This window comes from Mesoplodon mirus (genome assembly GCF_964341445.2).
Source record: "Mesoplodon mirus genome assembly, chromosome: 9".
Lineage (NCBI taxonomy): Eukaryota > Metazoa > Chordata > Mammalia > Artiodactyla > Ziphiidae > Mesoplodon > Mesoplodon mirus.
This window is the reverse complement of record NC_138985.1, coordinates 16,942,438-16,956,909: the sequence shown is the minus strand read 5'-3', so window position 1 is coordinate 16,956,909 and position 14,472 is coordinate 16,942,438. Positions and strand designations below refer to the sequence as shown.

Sequence of the window (14,472 nt, the reverse complement as noted above, 5' to 3'; positions counted from 1 at the left end):
ACACCATGATCAAGTGGGATTTATTACTGGGATTCAAGGATGGTTCAACATACATAAATCAATAAATATGATATAGTACATTAATAGAATGAAAAATAAAAACTATATGATTATCTTAATTGCACAAAAATAATGTGACAACATTTAACATCACTTCATGATAAAAAGCTTCAACAAATTGGGCACAGAAGGAACATACTTCAATACAAAAAAACATTTTTGACAAGCTCACAGCTAACATCATACTCAATGGTGAAGGTTAAAAGTTTTTCCTCTAAGATCAGGAACAATACATAGGCACCCATTCTCACCATTTCATTTAACATAGTACTCTAAGTCCTAGACACAGCAGTTAGGCAAGAAAAAGAAATAAATGGCATGTAAATCAGAAAGAAAGTAGTAAAATGGTCTGTGTTTGCAAATGATATAATCTTATATATAGAAAATCCTAAAGACTCCACCAAAAACTTGTTAGAATCAGTCAAAGAATTCAATAAATTTTTAGGATAGAAAAATAACAAATAAAAATTAGTTTCATTTCTGTACAACAAAAAACTATCTGAAAAACAAAATAAAGAAAAAAATCCCATTTACAATAGCATCAAAAAAATATTAAGGAATAAGTTTAAGGAGGAAAAGATCTGTACAATTGAAACTATAAGACATTGATGAAAGACATTGAAGAGGCACATATAAATCGAAAAATATCTCATCTTGATGGATTTGATGAATTAGTATTGTTAAAATGTCCAGCTACCTAAAACCATCTATAGATTCAATGCAATCTCTAATAAAGTTCCAATGGAATTTTTCACAGAATAGAAAAAACAATTGTAAAATTTGTATGGAACCACAAAAGATCCCAAATAGTCAAAGAAATCCAGAGGAGGGAAAAACAAAGGTGGAGGCATCACACTTCCTCTTGACTTCAAACTATATTGCAAAGCTAAAGTAATCAAAACAGTATGGTATTGGCATAAAAACAGACACATTGACAAATGGAATAGAATCAACAGCCCAGAAATAGGACTTCCCTGGTGATGCAGTGGTTAAGAATCCACCTGCCAATGCAGGGGACACGGGTTCTAGCCCTGGTCTGGGAAGATCCCACATGCCATGGAGCAACTTAGCCCATGCGCCACAACTACTGAGCCTGTGCTCTAGAGCCCACAAGCCACAACTACTGAGCCCGCATGCCACAACTACTGAAGCTCACAGCCTAGAGCACATGCTCCACAACGAGAAGCCACCACAATGAGAAGCCCGCACCACAACGAAGAGAAGCCCCCATCACTGCAACTAGAGAAAGATCATGCGTAGCAGCGAAGACCCAATGCAGCCAAAAATTGATTGATTAATTAATTAATTAATTTTAAAAAGGAGCCCAGAAGTAAACCTTTTCATTTACGGTCAAATAGTACTTGATTAAGGAGCTAAGAATACTCAATGGGGAAAGGATAGTCTCTTCAACAATTCATGTTGGGAAAACTGGATATTCACATTCAAAAAATGAAACCGGACCTCTATCTTACACCACTCACAAAAATTAACTTGAAACATCTTAAAGACTCAAATCTAAGACCTGAAGCCATAAAAATCCTAGAAGAAAACACATGGACAAAGCTCTTTGACATTGATCTTGGCAATACTTTTTGGAAATGACAACAAAAGAACAAGCAACAAAAGCAAAACTAAACAAGTGGGAAAACATCTGCGCTGAAAAAAAATCAGCATAATAAAAATGCAATCTATAAAATGGCAGAAAACATTTGCAGAACATTTACCTGGAAAGGGATTAATATCTAAAATATATAAGGGACTTGTACAACTAGCAAAAAAAAAAAAAATCTAATTTAAAAATGGGCAAAGGAGGGCCTCCCTGGTGGCGCAGTGGTTGAGAGTCCGCCTGCCGATGCAGGGGATACGGGTTCGTGCCCCGGTCTGGGAGGATCCCATATGCCGTGGAGCGGCTGGGCCCGTGAGCCATGGCCGCTGGGCCTGCGCATCCGGAGCCTGTGCTCCGCAACGGGGGAGGCCACAACAGTGAGAGGCCCGCATACCGCAAAAAAAAAAAAAAAAAAAAAAAAAAAAAAAAAAATGGGCAAAGGACCTGAATAGACATATTTCCAAAGAAGACATATACATGACTAACAGGTACATGAAAAGGTTCCCAACATCATTACTCATCAGGGAAATGCAAATCAGAACCACAAGGAAATATCATTTCACATCTGTTAGAATGGCTACTATCAAGAAGACAAGAGATGTTCAAAAGGAAACCCTTGTGCACTACTGGTAGGAATGTAAATTGGTGCAGCCACTATGGAAAACAGTATGGAGGTTCCTCAAATAATTAAAAATAGAACTACTACATGATCCTGAACTCCCACTTCTGCATATATATCTGAAGGAAATTAAATTATAACCTCAAAGAGATATCTGAATTCCCATGTTCACCACAACTTTATTCACAATAGCCAAGATATGGAAACAACCTAAGTATCTACTGGTCAATGAATGGATAAAGAAAGTAAGATATATATAAATGGTATATTATTCAGACATAGAAAAGAAGGAAATCCTGCCATTTGCAACAACATGCACAGACCTTGAGGGCACTATGCTAAGTGAAATAAGTCAGAGAAAGACAAATACTATATGATCTCACTTATATGTGAAATCCTAAAAAGCTGAAGTCATAGAAACAGAGCAGGATGGTGGTTGCCAGGGGCTGGGGAATGGGGGGTAATCAGTTGATACTGGTCAAAAGAAAGAAACTTACAGTTATAAGATGAATAAGTTCTGAGGATCTAATGTACAGCATAGTGACTGCAGTTAATAGCACTGTATCATATACTTGAAAGTTGCTAAGAGAGTATATCTTCAATGTTCTCAACACACAGACACAAAAAGGTAATCATGTGAGTTGATGGATATATTAACGAAATTGTGTTAATCATTTCACAGTATATATGTGTATCAAATCATCATACCGCATGCCTTAAACTGACACAATTTCATTTGTCAGCTATACCCCAATGAAGGTGGAAACATTTTTTAATGTTTTAAAATTTCCTATTTGGAAATTATTTTTCTTTTTATTGATATATAATTAAAGTTTTCTGTAATACAGGAATGTCATCTTTAAATTTTGTAAAGACCTACTCTATGGACTATTATGTATTCAATGTTCATAAAGTCCTATGTATGCTTGAGAAGTGTATTCTCCATTCATTAAAACTTTTAGATCAAGAATACCTTTTCTGTTATTCAAATCTTTCTTCTTATTTTTCTGTGTTTAATATATTGAGTAGTAAGAGAGGTGCACTCAATCATACACTCTAATAGTGAATTCTTCAAATTCTTTTTTTCAGATTTGTCGTTTTTCCCCCTCTCTGTATAACTTGAAGCTATACATACAAGCATTCATACAAGTTCAGAATTGTTATCTCTTCCTGATTAACTAAAACTCCTTTCTCTTTCTTTTCTTCTCTCTTCTTAGAAAAGAATAAACTAGGGAGCATCATTCTCCCTAATATTAAGGCTTACCACAGAGCTACAGGAATCAAGAGAGTGTGTTACTGGCACAGAGGTAGACCCATAGACCAGTGGAACCCACTGATTTATGACAAAGTTGCATTCACAATCCAATGGAGAGAGGATAGCCTGTTATACAAATGGTGCTAGAGTAACTGGATATCCACAGGGAAAAAACTGAACCTTAACCTAAACCTTACACCTTATAAAAAATTAAGTAAACATAGACCACAGGCTTAAATGTAAAACTATACAATTTAGGAAAAAAACATGAGAAAATCTTTGGCATCTAGGGCTAGGTGAAGAGTCCTTACACTTGTTATCAGAAACATGGTTCATAAAAGGAAACTTTGATAAATTAGACTTTATTGAAATTAAAAACATTTTCTCTGCAAAAACCCCTGTGAAGAGGATGGAAAGACCAATTACAGACTGGGAGATAATGTTTGTAAAGAACATATCTGATAGAGGGACTTCTATCTAGAATACATAAAGAACTCTCAAAACTGAATTTTAAAAAAAGTCTAATTAAAAATTGGTCAAAATACATGACCAGACATACTGTGAGAAGGATATATAAATGACAAATAATCACATGAAAATATGTTCAATATCATTAGCCATTAGGGAAATACAAATTAAAACCACAATACAATACCATTACACACCTATCAAAATGGCTAAAATAAAAAATAGTCATAACACCAAATGCTAACAAGTATGCAGAAAAACTGGATCACTCCTTCACTGCTGGTGGGGATGTACAATAAAAGAGTACAGGCACTCTGGAAAATAGTTTGGTAGTTTATTCTAAAACTAAAGATGCACTTTCTATACTAATCTAGCAATTGCACTCTTGGTCACTTATCCCAGAGAAATTAAACCTATGTTCATGCAAAAACCTGTATACAAATGTCTGTTGTAGTTTTATTTGTATTAGCTAAAAACTGGAAACAATCCAGGTGTCCTTCAGTGGGTAAATGCTTAAACAAACATTGGTACATAAAAAGTAGCAAACCATTGAATGGATTTCAACGTAATTAAATTGAGTGGAAAAAGCAATCTCAAAAGTTTACACACTGTATGGTTCTACTGTATAACACATTTGAAATAACAAAGTAATTGAAATGGAGAATAGATTAGTGTCTAAGGTTTGTGCAGTGGGAGGAGACGTATATGGCTACAAAGTGGTAGATAAGGGAGCCTTGTGGTAATGAATCTTTATTGTGGTTATACTTATGTGGAGCTACACATGTGATATAATTGTATAGAACTACACACACACACACACACACAAATGACCACTTGTATAACTGGTGAAGTCTGAATAGGTTCTGTTCATTGTACCAACGTCAATTACCTGATTTTGATATTGTATTATATATATATAAGATGTTAACGTGGGGGAGGCTTCATGAAGGGTGTTTGGGACCTCCCTGTCATCCTTTTGTTATTTCCTGTGGCTTCAGAATGCTTTAAAAAAAGTCACCTTTGAAAAAATTTAAAATAATTTTGCTACTGTGTAGAACAGATTCAATGATGTCAAGATTATTTTTAAACTTGTGTGCATTAAGGAGTAAGGATAAGACACAACTTATTCCTAAGCCTAAATGTAAGTTGAGAAATCAAGAACTAACGGAGGACAAAATTTCATAATCCTTCTGTAGGTACGACTTTATAGCTGAAGTAAATATCAATAGGTAGAAGGGAAACAAATAAACAATTAGGGAAGGAAAGATATTCCAAACATCTAACAACTTTAATTGTTTGGACACCAACCCATCAGAAGAGAATGGGACCAAATAGAACAAATGACAGCCAGTAACAACCCAGAATCTGGTACCTGTGCACAACAGTGCAATATCCATCCTATATGATTTATTTTGGATTAATATTATTTCCACCCCCCAAAATTTATATTCCTAAAATATTGTTTTTTCTTAGTACTCTTGAGATGAAATCATGGAAAGGGTGCTATATTATTGGATAGAGCATATCTCAAAGTGCTGCTATAGAAAATCATGACTACAGTAAGTCCCCTACATACTAACCTTCAAGTTGCGAACTTTCAAAGATGTGAACTTGCGCTTGCATGTCCAATCACATAAGTTAGTTCACACGTCTGGTGCACATTGTCATGTGTTTGCATCCTCTACAAGTGGTTGTGCTTTTGTGTACTTTACTGTATAGTACTATATAGAGTACAGTAGTACAGTATCTTTATTTCAAGCCCAGGATGTCTGGAAGCAAGCATAAAAGCAGTGGTGATGTAGCTGGTACTGCTAAGAAGTGCCAAGCGATGACGATGGAAACAAAACCGAAAATAATTGAGAGAGTGGAGCGAGGTGAAAAGATGGTAGATGTCGCTCATTCTTATAACACTGAGCTCCTTGCTATGCAACATGAGGAGCTTACTAATGAAGACCTGATGGAACTGGAGCCCCAAGGAAAGGATGAAGAAAGACAAGAGGAAGCAGAAGTAACTGAAGAACCAAAGAGACTCATGACACAGGAAATAGCAAGGGGATTTTCTTTATTTGAGGAGGCACTGTTAGTTTTTGAGGCACAGGACCCGAACGTAGAACAGTACATGAAGGTTGTAGCAGCCGTTCAGAATGCAGTCCAGTGCTACTGTGTCATCTATGATGAGAAAAAAAGAGCTACTATCCAGATATCACTGGATCATTTTTTCAAGAGGGTAGATAGAATTGAATCCAGCAAGGAACCAGAACCTGTGCCATCAACGTCAGATGAGAGTGAAATTGCAGCTTGCCCTCCATCTCCTACTGCTGATGATCCTTCAGCTCTACCATCTCCCACCTCCTCTCCCTCCTCCAATCAGTAACTCTTCTTCCCTGTTCACTCGATGCCAGCCCCTGTATGCCACCTGTTGTACTGTACTACTGTACTTTTCAAGGTACTGTACTATAAGATTAAAAATGTTTTCTTTATGTTTTGTGTTTGTTTTTTAATGTATTATTTGTGTGAAAAGTATTATAAACCTATCACAGTATAGTACTATATAGCCGATTGTGTTAGTTGGGTACCTAGGCTAACTTTGTTGGAGTTACAAACAAATTGGTCTTACGAACGCACTCTCAGAACGGAACTCGTTCATATGTGGAGGACTTACTGTAATACAAATAATTACCAGTCAGTGAAATAAGAACTAACTGCTTCTGTTAAGATATTCTAAATTTCCTCATTTTTTTTAACAAAAACACTCAAAATATCAGTATAGAAACAAAATACACAAATTAGTTTGTTCATAATATTTAAACATTAGGAGTTCAATATTTGCATATAAATGAATCTTTTCAACTTTAAAGTTTTAGTACTTGAATAGTTAATATTTTTAGAGTCTGTTTTTTATTAATTCTTCCTAGTGAAAAAATTTCAAGATACTTTACAAATATAATCTTAGCAGGTTTATCAGATTAGAAAAACAACTATTCAAGGGATATATTAATTTGATCATATTTAATCTTGAGAAATTAGGAGCTCTAATGATCAATACAAATTTAATGAGAAAATAGGCCAAAGTCCCTATTTAAGGGAAATAAATTATGTAGTCTAGAAAAAGAATTTGAACTACAAAAATAAAAATATGCATGTCCAAATCTTTCTGTCATTTCTATAAAACTCACTTAAGAAATGACCTGAAAAAAAAAAAAAAAGAAATGACCTGAAATTAATTAGCATTTTCTGTTATTTTAGAAAGGTAACCTCCTTATCTTGGAAAAAATCCATTTAATAAATATGAAACAAAGCTTATGCTATCTTTGTTCATGAGCATTTCAGACATAGCTTTTTTTTTTTCTTAAGATAGATTAAGTAATAGTTCAAAGCTTTAGTTCATGTAAGTTGAAATGCAGTTTTCATGTAGGTAAAAAGGTTAAGATTATGTGATTTTTCTTTCCTATGGTAACATGAAACAACTCACAATTCATAGATACAGAATACAGAAATGACGTCACCCAATTCATACAGCTCTGATTATAACTCTGTGAAATTTAGAGCTAGTTTAACAGAATGGAGGGGAGGAACCTCCAATCTATTAATATTAGGCTGGAATTAGCTAGCTGGATAAGTTTTGCCTACATGGGTTTGTTCTTTTCTACCTCTTCAGGACACCCTAGAGAAATTAAAGGCTCTTAAGGTAGGCCAACCATTCTGAATTTCTTCCCCGTTGTCTTCTATGAGACTAATTTGTTGGCTCAGAGCATACTCGAATGAAAATAAAGAAGCAGTTATTTAGAGCCTATGGTGCAACAAACTCTGTCCTTCTTGTTTGTGAAACTAAATGTGCATGAAATAGATATCATTTCCATTTACAGGTAAGAAAACCTAGGCTCCCAGAGATTAAGTACCTGCCTAAAAGCCCACAGATTTGGATTTGGAATACAGCTTTCCCTGACAACAAATCCTACATAATTTCCTCTCCTGAATACAATACTGTAGTCCTACTGATTTTAGTCACTTTTCAACTTTATAAAGAGTTCTACCGGGATTGAATCACTTTTGATATTGACCCTAATTCAGTGGTTCATGTGGAATGTGTCACCACTGGGATGTTTATGATTGGAAATATCTCAGACAAACATCACAGTGCTGATTCTCAGGACTGGGGACAATATGATGGTGCTTTATATACAGTTCAACCAATCTTGCATCCACATTATTTAATAGTTAACTGTTATTTCTGTTGCATTTTGTAAAAGACTATATTGGCTTGCTAAACAGCACTCCCCCAAATCCTAATATTAGAGTCTTGTAGTAGGTGGAGACTTTTTTCTGCCATGTAGACTGGTGCTTAAATTCCAAAAATGCACAGAGCTGTGACAATTGCACAGAACACAATGACTTTAGTATTTTCAACCATATTTTGAGAGAAGGAAGTATGTTGTTATGTTTAGTATCTGTGTTATCCTTCAAATAAAAAAGCAAAATGATGGCTTTAGTGTCAACAGAATAAGTAGTTTAATAAGTATTTGTACTGAGCCATCCATGGTGGCTTTTCCCTCCTTGACGCCAATGAGAAAACATTTGCTAGTTTTTTCTCTCACCAAGAATAATTTAAATCAGTTGATACCTCCTTCCATCTCTCTTTTACTTGACTTCATCTTACTATAGGTGACTAAGTAATTACCTTCAAGCATCTATATAAACAGAACTGAAGAAGCATACATTTACAGATCCATATCTACATACACATACATATGTACATTCATAATAGTATACACACATACATAACATGGAATTCAATCTTGAGGGATTAAGTATGATAATGATAATAAAGAATTTATAGCATGCAACCCAGTAAAGTCTAAAATGTACAATTTAAAAATTACTGCACTAAAATTTCTGCTTCCAGGTAGGATGAAGTGAGCAGGTTAAGAGAACACAAAGAAAATCTAGATCAAATATAACAAATAAACAATACAAAGGAATCAAAGAACTGCTGAAACAACAGATCTAAAATGGTCTAAGAATCTGAAGAGGAAAGAATCCTGGAGAGGTAAGGGAGGAATGTTGTAGATGATTTTTGTTGATTCTGGGCTGTGGAAAGAATCCAGACTTGGCCTGGGAAGAAGGCCATCACTGGGGTTGAGAGAAACCAGCAGACTGTTGCAAAGACTTGAGGGACAGACAAAGCTCTAACACATGCCAATCAATCCATGATGAAATCTGTCAAATTCAGAAGATGCACGGTCTGGAGGCAAAAAACTAAGCTAAAACCCCTGAAAAGCACCACAGATTTTTGGTAGTCTTGAATTACTGAGAAGAAAAATATTTTAAAAATATTGGTGCTCAAAACCTGCCCAGGGGCAGGCTCCACATGGATACACCAGGCCAGGGTTCATCCTCGGACCGAGTCCAGCCTCCTCCTATGTTTTGTATGGTCCAAGAGCTAAGAACAGTTTACATAAGTTTAAATGATTGAGAAAAAAATCAAAAGAAGAAGAATATTTTAATTCATGAAACTCAAATTTCTGTGTCTATGAGCAATGTTTTATTGAAATATGTCTATACCCTTTATTTATATATTGACTTTGGTCACTTTTGTACAACAATGAGTAGTTGCAAAGAAACTGGGTGACCAAAGCCTAAAATATTTACTACCTGACCCTTTATAGAAAATATTTGCTGACCTACAATAGGCTATTAGTTGAAACTCTGGGTGGGCAAACGCCCTAAGAACAAAAGCAAACCAGAGGTAGACTGGGTCTCACCAAAGCTCAACCCAACCTCATGTTGGCTCAGCTCTGATTGGATTAAGGTAATTAGCCTCCACTCCATCTCCGTGGTGGAAGAAGGATAAATCTTTGCTAGTGAAAGATATTATCATCTTAAGCCTCTACAATTTTTATATACATTTTATACATATTTCAGCATTCAGAAAAGTACTAACTTCTTTGATCTGAGCTGACCTGTGATAGATATAAAGAAGCCTGTCTTAACTAGTAGGCTCAACAGCAATCCATTCACATCCGACATTTTAAACAAGCAGTTTCAATCTATGTTATTTAAAGAAAAATAAAACAGAAGTAACAGTATGGCCAAAAAGCACTTTTCTTGGTAAGAAAACTTAAAATATGTGCCTGGAACAATAGCATTCTAACTAGATGTTAGTTTACATTGTAAAGTACTCCAGTAACATATGAAACAAAATCTATGAATTACTTATTTTGTAGAAAAAGAAAAATAGTAATTAACCAGTTATAACTCATTCTGAGCTATAAGACTGTATTCTAGGACTCATTTTTTAATATCACATGAATTCACAGGTACTGGTATCATATTTTAGGCATCTACCATGCTGAGAAGACAGATGAGTACAGATATGGGAAAAACTGATAACACTGAAATGTTACAGTTATGCAAAATGTTAAACCTACATCTCTCCCAGGATTTTAAAATTTGACTTTAATAGCCTTTTATAATGAAAAGAACAACTCAAATGTACAGACAGCTGAGAAGTTCAACAGGTACAGAACTACAAAGTCATTGAATTCATTTTAATTAGTGTATATATATATATATGTATATATATATATATATATATATATATATATATATATATATATGGTTTTATATCTCTGGCATCAGTAAATCATAACTCCCAGATATAGCAGATCAGGTCATTTTAATTTATAACCTATCATAATTTGCAACATATGTCTTATTAGTGCCAATGAAATGTAACCTAATTGTGCTCAAAAGTCTCAGGTCACAAAATAATTGTAAAAGATTCACACACATATACCTATACTTTTATACAGAAGGCATACAGACATAGCTATGAATATAAAATTATATGTAGTGATAAAAATTAGACATTTATGCATTCAAATATGTACACATAACCGGTAAACTGATTGTTTATTTAGCTCAGTTGTATAACCAGCTTGTGAACAGTTACCTTATAACATAGGAATGAACAATATTATCTTGATATTGTCTGAGAAAGACAGAATTGCCATTAAAATAAAAGGACTTTTACAGTTATAGACTTTTTAAAAAGTTGACTTTCTAAAAACTTTCTTAAAAGTTTAAATACTCCTCCTCACTTTCCTCACTTTTAGAGCTCTTCAATGATAGATGCCTCTGAACAAGGCTCTAATAATTTGATCAGATAAAGGCTGTGAATGCAGTCAAATAATGAATCATCAGGAGTATACACTATTTATCATTTTAGACGAATTATAAGTACTCTTTTAACATTAAACTCAATGTTACAAAAACTTGTAAGTATCATCAGTAACAGACTTCATTTATATAATTTACTATTTTAAAAACAAGGTTTACTTTCATCTAATCCTCAAAATTATTTTTAAAAACTCTTCACATAGATGAAAACAGCCGATTTTTAAGCAAATTAACGTCATTACATTGGGAACTGGAAAATACTAAAGATAACCCAGCACATTCATGCAATCAATTGTTGTATTTAAATGTTTGATTAAAGGAAAGAAGCCATACGTATAAATCTTTATATCACCAATTCCTTAATAACTAGAAGAATGCTATGCCTCAAAACACAAAAATAAAATATTACTTATAGAGCCACAATACTTTTCTCTATACACCATATTTAATTCCAATGAAAAGATCAGAGTCCTCAGAGAGACATATTGCAAACAAAAACTCCCTAGTAGGTGGTGGGAAGTCAGGCCAGGAGTCAAACAGAACCCATAGAGAGTACAGAGCTGTGATGTCCAGCACAGTTCCCTCAGAGAGAAAAAGGAAAACCACATGGCACTGCTGAAATGCCGAGTTAATTCTTTCTCCTATCTGGGCATTAAATATTACAGCTTTAAAATTGTCTCAATCAGATTATGGCTTCTTTAGACAAGACCCTCTTTTAAGAAACACACATTCTCAAAGTGCAACGCTGAAACACCATAAAAACTTAAATAACCTACCATTTTCTTTGCATTCTTCTGGAGGTTTAGCCTTTTTCGCAAGTCGTGGATCCAGCCATGATGTTGTCTTTGTGTTATGGCTGAAAAGAAAAGAGATCACTCTGAACAGACACATACTGAAAGGAATCAAGTTTATTCCTTAAGAAAAAAAAAAAAAGAGGGGGTTAGACCAACAAAATTGCAATCGATACACTTAATTTGCTTACTGGTTCTAAGTAGCCCTGAAGGAGGTGTAAGAGTAATCATGCAAGGCAGCTGTAAAATTGGCACCCTCAGCTCCCTGTCCTCAAAGCAGCTATTTTTATTAAAATCAACTAGAATGTTGCCAAGTTAACCTCATTGAAAATGCAGAACTCATCCAGAGCAAAAGGAATTTATTACAAATACAGGATTCTCCAGTTGGAAGAGCACAGTTCGCAGGCTCTGATACTGTTTCCTGAGTTTTGCAAAAGAATTATTTTCATCTTAAACCTGCCCTTTCATAAATGGTTGTTTTGTTACTCTTTAACTACAGAGCTGGTAGAGGCAGTGCAAAAGTGATGCAAATTATAGCATGTTCTTGGGATTCCCACATTTTCTCAACAAGTAATTACTAGCAATTTCATTAACCCATATTTAGCTATCTTCCATCTAAATACTTTCAATCCAGCTAGGAAGATAGATAAAAATGTCTGTACTCTAGCATTTCTGGAATGGAATTCTGGGAATTAATAATTTTTAATGACAATTTCATTTTGAAAAATGTTTTCTGGGAAGTCTTTTGCCAGAAATTTAAAAAGCAAAGGAGAAAGATTATTAGAGCACTGTCTTGAAAAGAGGTCCTGGAATTACCTGCATTGGAATCACCTGGTGATTCCAGGTGATTGCATACTAACAATGCATATTCTGGTAGTTTGGTAGTTCTCATAGAAGTACCAAATCAGAATCTTTGAGGTGGAGCCGCAAAATCGCCATCTTTGGCTAGCACTCCAGGTGATTCTAATGCACACTGTAATGTGTTACTTGAGAACTACTCGAAACCATACATTGGAGCTAAACTCTTTACTGTAAATAGCTGTCTCAAGTTATCTCATCTATCAATGGACAACTTATCAAGGATGTGACATCTGTGAGGGCTTCAGAAATGAGCAGAGTCACAGGTGTAGAAAAGTGACGTTTATATAGGGAAGAGTCAGAATGCGACATGAAAGGAAAAAGTGGGAGAAAAGGTTGGAAATATAAACTAAAGCCAGATAATAGAGATCTTTGAACACAGTTGTAAGGAAGTCAAAATTATAATATCAATTCACATGTATTTTCTCTTTCTTCAGTGAAATGTAACTATACTTTATCATATCAGAGTTACAAGTGTTAGCTAAATAATCTGATGAGCCAATCTGCACTTAAAGCAAAGTTCAGAAAATTCTCGCAGGAAGCATATTTCATAGCAAGCTTCCAGAGTTTAAGTGCCTACTTAATGAAGGGAATTTCAAGGCAGAAAGGAGGAAGGATGGAGTTGAGGTGGGCAGCGGGCAAATGATTCCAGAGTGTTACAGCTCTCTTTAAATAGTGTTTTCTGGATGATAATACATCTGCCTAAGTGTAGAGCCATCTCCGATCTGAGAACTGAAACATTAATATCCTTGGGTCATGAAGTTTCTGCACTTGAAGAAGATTCCCTTTTATTTCTTACTTTCATGTAGGGTAAAGAGAAAATACTTCCCAATCACTTTCTTCAAACTTAGGAACTCCTCAATGATTGATCCCTCTGAGCAGGGCTCTAATAATCTGATGAGATGAAGTCTATGAATTTGGTGGAATTATAAATTGTCAGGAGAGCATGCTAGCTTTTATTTTCGTCCAATGTGACTTTTGTATACTGTGATAGTGTTTCATTATCGACTATCAGAAAGATGTAAAGTACTGCAGTATCTCATCCTGGTCCTCATTTGCAGCCATGTCAATATCATCTAGTCTTTTTCTCTCAACTAAAGACTTGATGCCCATGGACAGAATGGGGGTTATGACTATTCTGTTGTGAGGAGAGTTGCACTGGGTTCAGTGCTTGCTGCTCCCATTTGAAAAATAAAGTCACTGTAAAGATGCTCTTTATAGACATGCCTCAGTTCAAAGTGTGTGTGTGTTCTGTGTGTGTGTGTGTGTGTATGAGAGTGTGTTGATGTCTATGTTTTTATATACTAGCAACAAATTTGGGAGGTGACTAAGGAAAATAAACTTCCTTTCTTTTTACCCACATCTGCTTCTTCCAAATTCTTCCCCCCTTTTTGGAGGAAAGTCATTTCTAGGTCTCTAAGATATATTCACAAAAGCACACACACCTATGGATAAGTATGAAGGGGCCATTACTAAGCCACCGCAGGGAGTCAAATTACCATTTCTATACCACAGCACCATGGGTCTCAAATACTGGCTAATTTAGTAGAGAAGCATGAATTTCCTAGCTTCCCTGAGTTTCTATAAAGCATTTCATTACAGGATGATTGTTTTTTAGGTTGAGCTAGCATTAACG

The 14,472-nt window shown here is 35.0% G+C and overlaps 1 protein-coding gene across 2 annotated transcripts in view; it reads right to left on the bottom strand.

The window, feature by feature from the left end:
• MAGI2 (membrane associated guanylate kinase, WW and PDZ domain containing 2) overlaps positions 1-14,472 on the bottom strand; it is a gene marked incomplete at its 3' end in the record, with an annotated part of 1,305,599 nt that overhangs the window by 445,075 nt on the left and 846,052 nt on the right. For both annotated transcript variants that reach the window (XM_082632410.1, XM_082632411.1), the window contains exon 6: positions 11,964-12,043. In XM_082632410.1, coding sequence (XP_082488536.1) covers positions 11,964-12,043 — 80 coding nt within the window. The remainder of the gene's footprint in view (positions 1-11,963; positions 12,044-14,472) is intronic.